Below are 16,962 nucleotides of genomic sequence, written 5' to 3' on the forward strand. Positions count from 1 at the left end.
TTCGCCCTAAGAGCTAAATCGAACTCTTTCTCTTGAAAACATCCAGTGAATTGGCCTCCACTGTGGCAGAGAGTTCCACAGATTCACAACTCTCTGGGTGAAGAAGGACAGCATGGTGGTAGAGTTGCTGCCTTACAGCGAATGCAGCGCCGGAGACCCGGGTTCCATCCCAACTACGGGTGCTGTCTGTACAGAGTTTGTACATTCTCCCCGTGACCCGCGTGGGTTTTCTCCGAGACTTTCGGTTTCCTCCCACACTCCAAAGACGTGCAGGTTTGTAGGTTAATTGGTTTGGTAAATGTAAAAATTGTCCTTTGTGAGTATAGGATAGTGTTAATGTGCGGGGATCGCTGGGCGGTGCGGACAGAGTGGGCCGAAAGAACCTGTTTCCGCACTGTGTCTCTAAACTAAACTAAGAAGTGATGACCATCCCCCACCCTCGGCTGAGTGGTCCTCTGTGCATCTGGGAGATGCTGGAGAGCAGGAAGGGCAGGGAATCCATGACATCCATTGCCACTGACGGCTGTGGAGGCCGCCTCTGGACATGCTTGGGCAGAGGGTGATGATTTGAGGTTAGGTTCGGAGAAGCTGGAGGAAGGCACAGCTGAAAATGATGAGTTTTACCCCAGTAACACAGGGCTACATGCACTCTAATCACAAAGACTGCACACCAAAGACACGGCGAAGCAATCTCAAAACCAATGGATCACACCAAGTGCCCCGACCTGAAACGTCACCTGTCCATGTTCTCCAGAGATGCTGCCTGACCCGCTGAGTTACTCCAGCACTCTGTGAAACATCACCTATCCGTGTTCTCCAGAGATGCTGCCTGACCCGCTGAGTTACTCCAGCACTCTGTGAAACGTCACCTGTCCATGTTCTCCACAGATGCTGCCTGATCCATCCAGTTCCTCCAGCACTCTGTGTTTTGCTAAAGATTGCAATATCATCAGAGACCCACACCACCCTGGCCACACTCTCACTGACCCACATCACCCTAACCACACTCTCACTGACCCACACCACCCTGGCCACACTCTCACTGACCCACACCACCCTGGCCACACACTCACTGACCCACACCACCCTGGCCACACTCTCACTGACCCACATCACCCTGGCCACACTCTCACTGACCCACACCACCCTGGCCACACACTCACTGACCCACACCACCCTGGCCACACACTCACTGACCCACACCACCCTGGCCACACTCTCACTGACCCACACCACCCTGGCCACACTCTCACTGACCCACACCACCCTGGCCACACTCTCACTGACCCACACCACCCTGGCCACACACTCACTGACCCACACCACCCTGGCCACACTCTCACTGACCCACACCACCCTGGCCACACTCTCACTGACCCACACCACCCTGGCCACACTCTCACTGACCCACACCACCCTGGCCACACTCTCATCTCACCCCTGCTATCGGGAAGAAGGTCCAGGAGCCTGAAAACTGTAACCTCCAGGTTCAGGAACAGTTTCCTTCCTACAGCCTTTGTGCTATTAAACACCACAACCTCAAATAAGCTCTGAACGACGTAGACTATTATTGTTATTATTGCACTATTATTGTTTGTTTGACTTAATGCAGAACAAGCAGCAACACTACCCAGGCCATTCACTGTACCTCGGTACACGTGACAATAAACTAATCTCAAACTCATAAACTAAACTCAACTCCAGCACACTAAGATAGACCCAAAAAGCAGTTTTGGTCATTTGAAGTGCCCAATGTTATTCTGAACAGCTATCATATCATATATATACAGCCGGAAACAGGCCTTTTCGGCCCTCCAAGTCCGTGCCGCCCAGCGATCCCCGTACATTAACACTATCCTACACCCACTAGGGACAATTTTTACATTTTACATTTACCCAGCCAATTAACCGACATACCTGTACGTCTTTGGAGTGTGGGAGGAAACCGAAGATCTCGGAGAAAACCCACGCAGGTCACGGGGAGAACGTACAAACTCCTTACAGTGCAGCACCCGTAGTCAGGATCGAACCTGAGTCTCCGGCGCTGCATTCGCTGTAAAGCAGCAACTCTACCGCTGCGCTACCGTGCCGTGGATCTGTTGGTGTTGTGACCCACTGACTTACTCCAGCTGTTTGGGTCAGACAAAACCCTGCAGATGCTGGTTTTAATCGAAGGTAGACACAAAATGCTGGAGTAACTCAGCGGGACAGGCAGCATCTTGGGAGAGAAGGGTCTCGACCCGAAATGCCACCCATTCCTTCTCTCCCGAGATGCTGCCTGTCCCGCTGAGTTACTCCAGCATTTTGTATCTCCCTTCGATTTAAACCAGCATCTGCAGTTCCTTGTCTGACCCAAAAAGCTGGAGTAAGTCAGCGGGTCACGACACCAACAGATCCACAGTATAACATTGGGCACATCAAATGACCAAAACTGGCACCCCTACCAAAACACTAACGTTTGGGAAACTATTGGGATTGAAAGCTGGTAGAAGCCCAGGACTTGATCACCTTAAATCACACAACAGCCATTGAATGACTAGAGTAGTTGCTGACTTGTGGGTGTAAACTGGGCAAAGAACAACTCATAAATATGCTCAAGATATATTACGTTTACTTCTTCTTATCGTGTCCACGCATGCTAGATATTGTTTCAGCCAAAACTGAACACAACTCTCAGCAATATCATTGTTCTCTGCGAGGTGCTCAGCTTTGCATTGGTGCTCCATTAGAGGACATCTCAATAGGTGCTCCATAGTTTGTGGTTCAGTGCCACATATGCAGATTAGATTAGAGACACAGCGCGGAAACAGGCCCCTTCGGCCCACCGGGTCCGCGCCGACCAGCGATCCCCGCACACTAACACTATCCTACACCCACGAGGGACAATTTTTACATTTACCAAGCCAATTAACCTACAAACCTGTACGTCTTTGGAGTGTGGGAGGAAACCGAAGATCTCGGAGAAAACCCACGCAGGTCACGGGGAGAACGTACAATCTCCGTACAGACAGCACCCGTAGTCGGGATGGAACCCGGGTCTCTGGCGCTGCATTCGCTGTAAGGCAGCAACTCTACCGCTGCGCCACCGTGACCGCCCAAATGGCGTCTTCAGTGTCTATATAACCCCACTTCTGGAGAGTGGCTTTACAGTGACCAGTACCAGCTCTCAGTCTGTTGAGAGTGGCTTTACAGTGACCAGTACCAGCTCTCAGTCTGTTGAGAGTGGCTTTACAGTGACCAGTACCAGCTCTCAGTCTGTTGAGGCATCTCCATTCAGCCCAGCTTGATTCGGCCCCAGGAAGAGGTTCTTTGTCACTTATGGACATGGACGTCCTTGATGGGAGATTGGCTAGCCTCTCTCCCATAATGCAACTCTAGTGCCTTCGGCTTCAGCATGTAAGTTTACTACGTTGATATAAAAGCAAACCTGTATACCGCAAACCCATGTTTACAACACCGCATGCTAGAAATTAAATGCAATCAGTCATAGAGTCGTACAGCACAGAAACAGGCCCTTCGGCCCAACTCATCCATGCCAGCCCAGATGCCCCATCCAAGCTACTGCCATTTGCCTGCATTTGGTCCATATCCCTCTAAATCTTTCCTGACCACGTTACTGTCCAAGGGGCGACATTCAGGTACGGTCTGGAAAGTTGCAGGTAGCATAGAAACATAGAAACATAGACAATAGGTGCAGGAGTAGGCCATTCGGCCCTTCGAGCCAGCACCGCCATTCACTGTGATCATGGCTGATCATCCACAATCAGTACCCCGTTCCTGCTTTCTCCCCATACCCCTTGATTCTGTTAGCATTCATACCACAGATGTACCTGGCAATGGCTATCTCCACAAGCTGTTTAGCAACTGCACAGAAACCCTTCAACCAGTTCAGAAACAGAATAAACTGTTCACTGATTACAAGATATATCGAAATAATACTTTATGGTGATGACATAATCCCACACAATTAAATGGCTGAGTATGTAACAATCATAGGTTGATATCTTGACTGTTGAAAGATGCAGCATAGAAACAGGTCCTTCAAGTGAACAAGTCCACACTCGCCATCAATCACAGGTCCACACTAGTTCTGTGTCATCCCACTTTCTCATCCACTCCCTACACACTCAGGGGCAATTTACACAGGGCCAATTAACCTACATACTCACACGTCTTTGGGATGTGGTAGGAAACCGGAGCACCCGGAAGAAACCCGCGCAGGCACGGGGAGAACGTGCTAACTCCGCACAGACAGCACCGGAGGTCAGGATTGAACCTGGATCTCTGGTGCTGTGAGGCAGCATCTCCACCCGGGGAATGGCCTCACTTACTTGTGACAGCCGTCGCAGCTGATGGCTCCCATCGTTTCCTTTATTGTGCGCTCGGACAAGAAGGCAGCATACTCAGTGTCACACGGCTGCAGAACCTGCTTCGATCTCTGTGCTGCAAGAAAGGTGCAGAAACAATAGTGGAGGTCACGGCGGAGCTCACAGTTAGGCTGCACGGTGCGGTGAAACTCTGGCCAAGAGTGGCAGTGATTAATTACCAGAACGCATTTGAAATCATATCTCCCAGGCCGGGCGAGGCGGCCGATCTCCACCTCACCGGGGTTTCCGCGGCCGATCGGTGGGCGGGTGGAATCTGCCCCCTGCGGCCGGCGCTGTGGAACACCGGCCCGGCCCGAGCCGGCAGATCCGTTCCCAACGCCGACTTCCACGGCCAACTTTGCCGGCCCGTATCTCGGCCCCACCCCCGAGACCGTGGCCTCTGTCAGTACGGCAACACGGACCAATACGGCAAGACTCTGGAACCAAGGGGGGCCGGAAAACAGGGGGTGGACCAGTACCACACGGGTGGACCAGTACCACACGGACAATGGACCAGTACCAGACGGGTGGACCAGTACCACATGGGTGGACCAGTACCACACGGGTGGACCAGTACCACACGGACAATGGACCAGTACCACATGGGTGGACCAGTACCACATGGGTGGACCAGTACCACACGGACAATGGACCAGTACCACACGGACAATGGACCAGTACCACATGGGTGGACCAGTACCACACGGGTGGACCAGTACCACACGGGTGGACCAGTACCACACGGGTGGACCAGTACCAGACGGGTGGACCAGTACCACACGGGTGGACCAGTACCAGACGGGTGGACCAGTACCAGACGGGTGGACCAGTACCACACGGGTGGACCAGTACCACACGGGTGGACCAGTACCACACGGGTGGACCAGTACCAGGCGGGTGGACCAGTACCAGACGGGTGGACCAGTACCACACGGGTGGACCAGTACCACACGGGTGGACCAGTACCAGACGGACAGTGGACCAGTACCAGACGGGGGGTGGAGCAGTACCACATGGGTGGACCAGTACCAGACGGGGGGTGGAGCAGTACCACATGGGTGGACCAGTACCAGACGGGGGGTGGAGCAGTACCACATGGGTGGACCAGTACCAGACGGGGGGTGGAGCAGTACATATAGATAATATACACCAATCAGCCAAAACATTATGACCACTGACAGGTGAAGTGAATAACATTGGTTATCTTGTTACAATGGCACCTGTCAAGGGGTGGGATATATTAGGCAGCAAGTGAACAGTCAGTTCTTGAAGTTGACGTGTTGGATGCAGGAGAAATAGGCAGGAGTAAAGACCTGAGTGACTTTGACATGGGCCAAATTGTTGTGGCCAGACGACTGGGTCAGAGCATCTGTGAAACGGCAAGGCTTGTGGGGTGCTCCCGGTCAGCAGTGGTGAGTACTGACCGACAGTGGTCCGAGGAGGGACAAACCACAAACCGGCAACAGACAGGGTGTTGGGCGCCCAAGGCTCATCGATGCGCGAGGGCGACGAAGGCTATCCCATCTGGTCCGAACCGACAGAAGGTCGACTGTGGCACAAGTCACAGAAAATGTTAATGGTGGTCACGGGAGGAATGTGTCACAATACACAGTGCATCGCACCCTGCTGCGTATGGGGCTGCACACGGAGGACCAACAGCATATTAGGCAGGTGGCCATAATGTCTTGGCTGATCGGTGTATAATAAAGAAATAACTCAATAAATTCATAACCACAGCAGAACACAGAACAGTACAGCACAGGCTGAACATGATGTGGTGTTAAACTAATCTCCATAATCCTCATGTTCCACATCATCTATTCCCTGCAGACCCATGTGTTTATGTAAAACCTTCTTAAACACCACGATCCTATCTGCCTCCACCACCATCCCTGGCAACACGTCTCAGGTACCCACCATTCTCTGGGGGAAAGAACCGGTGGAAAAGAGTTTTTAAAAAGCCCAGAGTCCTTTGTGCATCCAAAGACAGTCCATGGTTCATCGGTCAGTGTTGTGCAGCGTTCAAGACAGTCCATGGTTCACCGGTCAGTGTTAGGCTGCGTTCAAGAGCCTGATGGATGTTGGGAACAAGCTGTTCCTGAACCTGGTGGTCATGGATTTCAGACTCCTGTACTTTCTTGGTTAAAGTTCATTATACTTGGACAAAAGTCTGTAATTATCATCAATAAATGAAAATGGTTGTGAAATGTATATTTTGGATTATGCAACTGCGGTGTTTTTACATTAAAAATTGGATTGATAATAGAGCTTAATTTTCCATGGATAGGACAGGTTTGGAAGGGTATGGGTACAACGCAGGCAGGTGGGACTTGCGTAGGAAGGAACTGCAGATGCTGGTTTACACCGAAGATAGACACAAAATGTTGGAGTAACTCAGCGGGACAGGCAGCATCTCCGGAGTGAAGGAATGGGTGACCTTTCAGACTCTGAAGAAGGGTCTCGACCCGAAACGTCACCCATTCCTTCTCTCCAGAGACGCTGCCTGACCTGCTGAGTTACTCCTGCATTTTGTGTGGCCATCTTGGGACTAGTGTAGTTGGTCGGTGTGGGTGAGGTGGGTGGAAGGGCCTGTTTCCATGTTGTATGACTCTACGACGATGATTTAAACTAATGATGACCATGTACAATGCATTCCTTTTGCCACCTTGTGGTGGTTTAGCTCCATTACTCTGCAGCTAATAATATTCCCCAGTTCCATGTGAAGATATCGAGGGTATCAGATGTCTTCCACTCTCAAATTCAAGCCAGGTGCTTCACTTTGGTACCAGATTTAGTTTAAAAATAAACTTGATAGTTCTAATCTTTATGTCATTACTTTCTGAGAAAAATCACTTATGTCAATTTTTTTCCCACAGAAACTACAATTATTGAAAAGTTAAATGGGAAAACAGTACAGAAGTTTCATTTTACATTCAGAAATCATCTGACACTTCAAGCTTCATTGAGTTTCCGTTTATAAAATCTTCTCTTTTAATAAGCTGCCTTAAGTAGGATAAATAATTGTAAATGCTCAATTTGCGTCACGGTTGTAAAGACTCCAATGGACTTCAAAGGCCAAATGGAACCTGTTAAAGAACCTGGACTATCAGTTATACCACAAAGAACCATACTGGATAATCGGCATCCTTTATGTTCTGCTGGTGAGATAATACTGTGAAATCATTGCTTTGGCCAAAAGGACTCAGTACTAATTAAGTAGGAAAGAATTGCAGATGCTGGTTTAAATTGAAGATAGACACAAAATGCTGGAGTAACTCAGCGGAACAGACAGCTTCTCTGGAGAGAAGGAATGGGTGTCTTTTTGGGTTGAGACCCGTCTTCAGACTTGAGTCTCGATCCAAAACGTCACCCATTCCTTCTGTCCAGAGATGCTGCCTGTCACGCTGAGTTACTCCAGCATTGTGTGTCTATCTTCAGTACAAATTAATTTGCCTAGTAAATGTTCAGTGGCCTAACAATAACAGCAATTTCTGGAGCAATGTTATCTTTTTTTTTTGCACATAGGCATGCTTTTGGCAGATTGTGTACTACGGACTGTACTAATGGCATAACATGGCATATTAAACACATGCATGGCAAAGGTGGCAGCAACAGATTGGATTATGTTTAAGTGCCGTCTGATTGCTTCCCTGGTCCCCGACAATACATCTTTTGTATTTGTGGGCCCAGAATAAATAGCACTGTTTATTTATGGAAACATGGAAACATGGAAAATAGGTGCAGGAGGAGGCCATTCGGCCCTTCGAGCCAGCACCGCCATTCAATGTAATAACATATAACATATAACATATAACAACTACAGCATGGAAACAGGCCTGTCCGGCCCTACCAGTCCACGCCGACCATTCTCCCTGACCTAGTCTCATCTACCTGCACTCAGACCATAACCCTCCAATCCCCTCCTATCCATATACCTATCCAATTTACTCTTAAATAATAAAATCGAGCCAGCCTCCACCACTTCCACCGGAAGCCCATTCCATACAGCCACAACCCTCTGAGTAAAGAAGTTCCCCCTCACGTTACCCCTAAACCTTTGTCCCTCAATTCTGAAGCTATGTCCCCTTGTTGGAATCTTCCCCACTCTCAAAGGGAAAAGCCTACCCACGTCAACTCTGTCTGTCCCTCTCAAAATTTTAAAAACCTCTATCAAGTCCCCCCTCAACCTTCTACGCTCCAAAGAATAAAGACCCAACCTATTCAACCTCTCTCTGTAGCCTAAGTGCTGAAACCCAGGCAACATTCTAGTGAATCTCCTCTGTACCCTCTCCATTTTGTCGACATCCTTCCTATAATTTGGCGACCAGAACTGCACACCATACTCCAGATTCGGCCTCACCAATGCCCTGTACAATTTCAACATTACATCCCAACTTCTATACTCGATGCTCTGATTTATAAAGGCAAGCATACCAAACGCCTTCTTCACCACCCTATCCACATGAGATTCCACCTTCAGGGAACAATGCACAGTTATTCCCAGATCCCTCTGTTCCACTGCATTCCTCAATTCACTACCATTTACCCTGTACGTCCTATTTTGATTTGTCCTACCAAAATGCAGCACCTCACACTTATCAGCATTAAACTCCATCTGCCATCTTTCAGCCCACCCTTCCAAAAGGCCCAAGTCTCTCTGTAGACTTTGAAAATCTACCTCACTATCAACTACTCCACCTATCTTAGTATCATCTGCATATTTACTAATCCAATTTGCCACACCATCATCCAGATCATTAATGTAAATGACAAACAACAGTGGACCCAACACAGATCCTTGGGGCACTCCACTAGACACTGGCCTCCAACCTGACATACAATTGTCAACCATTACCCTCTGGTATCTCCCATTCAGCCATTGTTGAATCCATCTTGCAACCTCACTATTAATACCCAACGATTTAACCTTCTTAATCAACCTTCCATGTGGAACCTTGTCAAATGCCTTACTGAAGTCCATATAGACAACATCCACAGCCTTGCCCTTATCAATTTCCCTGGTAACCTCTTCAAAAAATTCAAGAAGATTAGTCAAACATGACCTTCCAGGCACAAATCCATGTTGACTGTTTCTAATCAGGCTGATCATTCTCAATCAGTACCCCGTTCCTGCCTTCTCCCCATACCCCCTGACTCCGCTATCCTTAAGAGCTCTATCTAGCTCTCTCTTGAATGCATTCAGAGAATTGGCCTCCACTGCCTTCTGAGGCAGAGAATTCCACAGATTCACAACTCTCTGACTGAAAAAGTTTTTCCTCATCTCAGTTCTAAATGGCCTACCCCTTATTCTTAAACTGTGGTTCATTGAATTTCCATTTATAAAAACCTCTTTTTTAATAAGTTGCCTGAAATAGGGTAAATAACTGTAAGAAATAATTGGAGAATTTATTTATCTTCTTTAATTCGTTCCATTTCATTAAATTAATTTCTCTGTCAGTGAAGGAGAAACTTGACACGAAGGAAGGAACAGCAGACGCTGGTTTAAACCGAAGATAGACACAAAAAGCTGGAGTAACTCAGCGGGTCAAGCAGCATCTCTGGAGAGAAGGAATGGGTGACGTTTCAGGTCGAGACTTCTTCAGTCTAAAGAAGGGTTTCGATCCGAAAACGTCACCCATTCCTTCTCTCCAGAGATGCTGCCTGACCCGCTGAGTTACTCCAGCATTGTGTGTCTATCTCCCATTACACAAGTCTCTGGCAAACTCCGGTTTGTATGACGGTGAATAATTTGTTGCAGATTCATTCTGTTTGCTCCGAACCGGTTAATGCCATGGTGAATCTGTGGAATTAATTGCCACAGACGGCAGTGGAGGCCAAGTCAACGGGTATTGTTAAGGCAGAGATAGATAGATTCTTGATTAGTACGGATGTCTGAGGTTATGGGGAGAAGGCAGGAAAATGGGGTTAGGAGGGAGAGATAGATCAGCCATGATTGAATGGCGGAGAAGACTCGATGGGCCGAATGGCCTGATTATGCTCCCATGTCTCATGGTTTACTTGTGGAATTCCAATGAAGACTGGAGGGCACTCTGGTGAAATGACTGTCATTCCGTTCCTCTGATCCTTGACATTTGCCTTCGACGATCACATTCACAGGACTGTGGTAGAAGGAACTACAGATGCTGGTTTAAACCGAAGATAGGCACAAAAAGCTGGAGTAACTCAGCGGGTCAGGCAGCATCTCTGGAGAGAAGGATTGGGTGACGTTTCTGGATCAAAACCCTTCTTTAGACTGAAGAAGTCTCGACCTGAAACGTCACACATTCCTTCTCTCCAGAGATGCTGCCTGTCCCGCTGAGTTACTCCAGCTTTTGGTGTCTACATTCCCAGGACTGTGCTCTGAAGCTGACACATTGCTCCAGAATACCCAATGCAGCACGATAAGTCCCTCTAACTTACATTAAATTTGTTGTTTGAGAAACGTCTGTTAGAGAGCTCTTTTGGAGGGGAAGGAGATATTTGAATTGGCTTCAGTCCTAATCCCTCAAAATTGTTTTTCTCCACATTTTTGATGTGGGTTGAGTTTAGACAAAAGCTGCACAAATATGGGATAGTTCACTGACTAATTCTTACGCTTTTCACCATTTAATTACTGTACATAGTTGAGGATGTGGTCATAGGACCCTAGCTCTAACCACACACCTTGCGGTCTGACTCACTTGTACCCACTCACAATGTTCAGACGCTCAAGTCAAGATTGTCATATCTAGCAACAATGGAACGATGGACTTCTTACTTGTAGCAGCAGAACAGGTCTTTAAACACAAGACACAGATAATATAATATACAATCAATCAAGAGCTCCAATACAACTGCCAAAATAAACCTGGAAATACTATCACAGTTGAGAAGTGTATGAAAGGTGTGGAAGGCACAGATAGAGTGGATGTGGAGAGGATGTTTCCACTGGTGGGAGAGTCTAGGACCAGAGGTCACAGCCTCAGAATTAAAGGGCGCTCTTTTAGAAAGGAGGTGAGGAGGAACTTCTTTAGTCAGAGGGTGGTGAATCTGTGGAACTCATTGCCACAGAGGGCTGTGGAGGCCAAGCCAGTGGGTATTTTTAAGGCAGAGATAGACAAATTCTTGATTTGAACGGGTGTCAAGGGTTATGGGGAGAAGGCAGGAGAATGGCAATAGGCCAAGATCAGCCGTGATTGAATGGCGGAGTGGACTCGATGGGCCGAATGGCCTAATTCTACTATAACTTGTGAACTTGTGGATAAGTACAACTCAATTTTTTTTATCTTGCACATCCTGATTTCTGGTGACGTTTTTGGTCAGGTCAGGTGTCTGAAGTAGGGTCCCAACCCGAAACATCACGTATCCATGTTCTCCAAAGATGCTGCCTGACCCACTGAGTTGCTCCAGCACTCTGTGAAATATCACCTATCCATGTTCTCCACAGATGCTGCCTGACCCACTGAGTTACTCCAGCACTCTGTGAAACGTCACCTATCCATGTTCTCCACAGATACTGCCTGACCCGCTGAGTTACTCCAGCACTCTGTGAAACGTCACCTATCCATGTTCTCCACAGATACTGCCTGACCCGCTGAGTTACTCCAGCACTCTGTGTCTATCTTTAATCAGCAATCTAGCTTAAGTCATAAAGTCTTTGATATTTACATTAACAGGTACTAACAATTACAAATAATTTGCCAGCATTAGCTGGTAAGTGTTTACAGACTTTATTTTATCTCCCATTTTAATCGATTATTTACTCCAAGTAGGGTGAAGACCGATGTATAACTGGAGATGAATTCCGTAGACACTCTGAGCTGCAGCCTCCCTTGCTTACAAGAAAAACTACTTAAAAGCAGTCAGTCAGGGTCTTTGGCTCGCTGGGAAATGCCCCCTCATTGTCACATCTGTCATACTGTTTCATCTGCAATCACAATCAGTTGTCAGTTTAGGTTAACACAAGGGCAGGAATCTCTGCATGACACATGATAAACGCACCACTCTAAACAAGGCAATCTGTTTTAAACTTTCTCCAAGCCCGTCATAAAGAAGTTCTATGCTCTGAACTGCCAGTGAACCTAGAACACACAATTGTGTCCTTTCCATTTGTAAAGCATTAACTATCGTCTAATATACAATTAATGATTCTAAATTGCCCTGTTTATTCTATTTGCAGAAGGATTGATGGTGGATTATAAGTTTAGCCGATGAAGGATCTCTACTTAAAATGTACTCTGCCCGTTCGCCCCACAGTTGCTGCCTGACCTGCTGGGTTCAGAGAACAGAGAGCAATGTAGCACAAGAACTGGCCCTTCGGCCCATAATATCCGTGCCAAGCATGATGCCATGAGCAAGTGTTATCTACCTGCACATAATCCACATCCCTACAGTGAACAAGGTGTTTCATTGTACACGTGACAATAATAGACTAAAGTATAAACTGGACTCCATTCCCTACTAATCCAGCACTTTGTGTTATGCTTCACACTCCAGAATCTGCAGTCTCTTGTGTCTAGGGTTGCCAACTGTCCCGTATTAGCCGGGACTTCCCGTATTTTGGGCTGAATTGATTTGTCCCGTACGGGACCGCCCTTGTCCCGCATTAGGCCCGTGGGGCACGGACGCTGTAGGTCTGGACAGTGTTGTTGGAAAAAAACTGCAGATGCTGGTTAAAATCTGTGTCTACCTTCCGGACAGTGTAGGTCAGGACAGTCTAGGTCCGGAGCCGCTGGAGCCACCTAACAGAGGTTGCGTAGCAACCCGCCTCCCGGCCCGGGCGGCCGCCATTGGTGGAGCGGGAGCACGTGGCCACTGGCTGGGTGAGGTCACGTGGGGCGGTGACGTCACCTTGTCCCGTATTTGGGAATGAGATAGTTGGCAACCACTACTTGTGTCTGTACTTTGAATACGTCCAGCATTGGAAGATTGCTTATCCTATGTTGCACAATGCAATTGAATGGGTTCATTTGTTTGAGTTTAGTTTAGTTTAGAGATACAGCATGGAAACAGGCCCTTCGGCCCACTGAGTCCGCACCCACCAGCGATCCCCGCACACTAACACCATCCTACACACACTAGGGACAATTTACACATTTACCAAGCCAATTAACCTACAAACCAGGGGTGGACACAAAATGCTGGAGTAACTCAGCGGGTCAGGCAGCATCCCTGGAGAGAAGGAATGGGTGACGTTTCGGGTCAACACCCTTCTACAGACCCCATCAGTTTTTTTCCTGCATAACCTACAAACCTGTACGAGTTAGGAGTGTGGGAGGAAACCGAAGATCTCGGAGAAAACCCATGTGGTCACGGGGAGTACGTATAAACTCTGTACAGACAGCACCCGTAGTCAGGATCGAACTCAGGTCTCTGGCGCTGTGAGGCAGCAACTCTACCGCTGTGCCACCATGCCACACTTACATTAACTGATGAAGTATTATCTTCCGAAGATAGGAAGGAACTGCAGATGTTGGTTTAAATCGAAGATAGACACAAAATGGACAGGCAGCATCTCTGGAGAGAAGGAATGATGACAGCTATTTACAATATACATTAATGACTTGGATGAAGGGATTAAAAGTACCATTAGCAAATTTGCAGATGATACAAAGCTAGGTTGTGAGCTGTGAAGAAGATGCTATGAGGTTGCAGGGTGACTTGGACAGGTTGTGTGAGTGGGCGGATGCATGGCAGATGCAGTTTAATGTGGATAAGTGTGAGGTTATTCACTTTGGTGTTAAGAATAGGAAGGCAGAGTATTATCTGAATGGTGTCAAGTTAGGAAAAGGGGACGTACAACGAGATCTGGGTGTCCTAGTGCATCAGTCATTGAAAGGAAGCATGCAGGTACAGCAGGCAGTGAAGAAAGCCAATGGAATGTTGGCCTTCATAACGAGGAATTGGGTATAGGAGCAAAGAGGTCCTTCTGCAGTTGTACAGGGCCCTAGTGAGACCGCACCTGGAGTACTGTGTGTAGTTTTGGTCTCCAAATTTGAGAAAGGATATTCTTGCTATCGAGGGCGTGCAGCGTAGGTTTACTAGGTTAATTCCCGGAATGGCGGGACTGTCATATGTTGAAAGACTGGAGCGGCTAGGATGGTATACACTGGAATTTAGAAGGATGAGAGGGGATCTTATCGAAACATATAAGATTATTAAGGGGTTGGACACGTTAGAGGCAGGAAACATGTTCCCAATGACGGGGGAGTCCAGAACCAGGGGCCACAGTTTAAGAATAAGGGGTAGGCCATTTAGAACTGAGATGAGGAAAAACTTTTTCAGTCAGAGAGTTGTAAATCTGTGGAATTCACTGCCTCAAAAGGCAGTGGAGGCCAATTCTCTGAATACTTTCAAGAGAGAGCTAGATAGAGCTCTTAAGGATAGCGGAGTCAGGGGGTATGGGGAGAAGGCAGGAATGGGGTACTGATTGTGAATGATCAGCCATGATCACATTGAATGGCGGTGCTGGCTCGAAGAGCCGAATGGCCTACTCCTGCACCTATTGTCTATTGTCTATAGTTTTGGGTGGAGACCCTTCTTCAGATTGGTATTATGAAATCTTCCATTTGATAGTATAAATTAAATAATATGCTGGACCTAAGTGCTGTCTTTCTCAGCATTAAAACTGAGACGCTGCATGTGCATAACGATACAGTAATAAACTTCATGATGTGACTCAACAACGGTTCTCAACTATAAACATTTTCTTTTAATATTGTCATCTGGCGATGAGCTGAAGTGGTGTACAAAGGGGAATGTTTACATTTCAAAGCTATCAGGAAGGCAGGGAGCTAAACATCTCCACATCTTTGTAACCATTAGAAAAACGGCGGTGAATTTGGAGCTGTAACAGGCCGTTTAATTTAAAGCTGGACTTCAAAGACACTGAATAAGGCAGCAAAGTGCCACTAAAATAAACCAAAAATGTTTCATAGCCCAGTGCGGACAATCAAACTATTCATATACTCATCATCACGCCCACCGCCATTAACTCACTGAAAGAAAGTCAAGTCCTTTTTTGAATAATCTTTGCTTTAAGATTAGCAGGAACAATGAAATGAACGTCACGGTTGTAGTAAAGCACCATCTCGGTTCATCTACCAATGTTCTGTCCCATAAAATGTAATTCCATGCTTAAAGAAGTCAGGGTAAACTAGGATGAAAATAAAGATTTTAAATATTTATGCACTGTGATCCACTTTATTATTTTGCATCTGCATTCAATTAGCTTCCTGCTCCTCGTGGAGTGTAAGCCTTGAGCATAGTTAGTGTACTTTGGCCACTCTACAAAACGTGCGAGTCAAATGTTCTTCTGCAAATGTCGTGATGCTAGCCTGGCGACTAGGGTTGCCAACTTCCTCACTCCCAAATACGGGACAAGGTGACCTCACCGCCCCGCGCCCCACATGACCTCACCCAGCCAGCGGCCACGTACTCCCACTCCACCAATGGCGGCCGCCCGGGCACGGAGGCGGGTTGCTACGCAATCTCCGTTAGGCGAACACACACCGTTAGCCTACACTGTCCCGGCCTACAGCGGCCCATGGGCCTACAGCAGCTCGTGGGCCTACAGTGGCCCATGGGCCTACAGTGTCCGGGCCTACAGCAGCTCATGGGCCTACAGTGGCCCGTGGGCCTACAGTGTCCGGGCCTACAGCGGCCCGTGGACCTACAGCGGCCCGTGGGCCTGCAGCGACCTGTGGGCCTACAGTGGCCCGTGGGCCTACAGTGTCTGGGCCTACAGTGTCCGGGCCTACAGCGGCCTGTGGGCCTACAGCGGCATGTGGGACAATGGCCTGTAGGCCTAGAGCCGCCCATGGGCCTACAGTGTCCGGGCCTACAGCGGCCCATGGACCTACAGCGGCCTGTGGGCCTACAGCGGCCCGTGGGCCTACAGTGTCCGGGCCTACAGCGGCCTGTGGGCCTACAGCGGCACGTGGGACAGCGGCCTGTAGGCCTAGAGCCGCCCGTGGGCCTACAGTGGCCTGTGGGCCTACAGTGGCCCGTGGGCCTACAGTGTCCGGGCCTACAGCGGCCCATGGGCCTAGAGCCGCCCGTGGGCCTACAGCGGCTCGTGGGCCTACAGCGCCCCCCCAGGCCTAATAAGGGACAAGGGAGGTCTCGTCCGGGACAAACCAATTTAGCCCAAAATACGGGATGTTCCAGCTAAAATGGGACAGTTGGCAACAGTGACCAACCTTCAAACTCTATGCTTAGACAGCAGATTTCCTCATGCAAAGAACAGTGAAAGGCCTGGATAGAGTGGATGTGGAGAGAATGCTTCCACTAGTGGAATTTACAAGGATGAGAGGGGATCTTATAGAAACATATAAAAATATTAAGGGATTGGACATGCCAGATGCAGGAAACATGTTCCTGATGTTGGGGGAGTCCACAGTTTAAGAATAAGGGGTTGGACATTTAGGACTGAGATGAGGAAAAACCTTTTCACACAGAGAGTTGTGATTCTGTGGAATTCTCTGCCACAGAAGGCAGTGGAGGCCAATTCACTGGATGCATTCAAAAGAGAGTTAGATAGAGCTCTTAGGGCTAGCGGAATCAAGAGATATGGGGAGAAGGCAGGAACAGGGTACTGATTGTGGATGATCAGCCA

General features: G+C 48.2%; 1 protein-coding gene across 1 annotated transcript in view; it reads right to left on the reverse strand.

Annotated features, from left to right (window-relative positions):
- Positions 1-16,962, reverse strand: part of cacna2d3a (calcium channel, voltage-dependent, alpha 2/delta subunit 3a) — a 337,954-nt gene that overhangs the window by 42,432 nt on the left and 278,560 nt on the right. The window contains exon 33 of the mRNA XM_078414636.1: positions 4,332-4,443. Within this exon, the coding sequence (XP_078270762.1) occupies positions 4,332-4,443 (112 nt within the window). The remainder of the gene's footprint in view (positions 1-4,331; positions 4,444-16,962) is intronic.

Source organism: Rhinoraja longicauda, chromosome 17 (genome assembly GCF_053455715.1).
Source record: "Rhinoraja longicauda isolate Sanriku21f chromosome 17, sRhiLon1.1, whole genome shotgun sequence".
Taxonomy (NCBI): domain Eukaryota; kingdom Metazoa; phylum Chordata; class Chondrichthyes; order Rajiformes; family Arhynchobatidae; genus Rhinoraja; species Rhinoraja longicauda.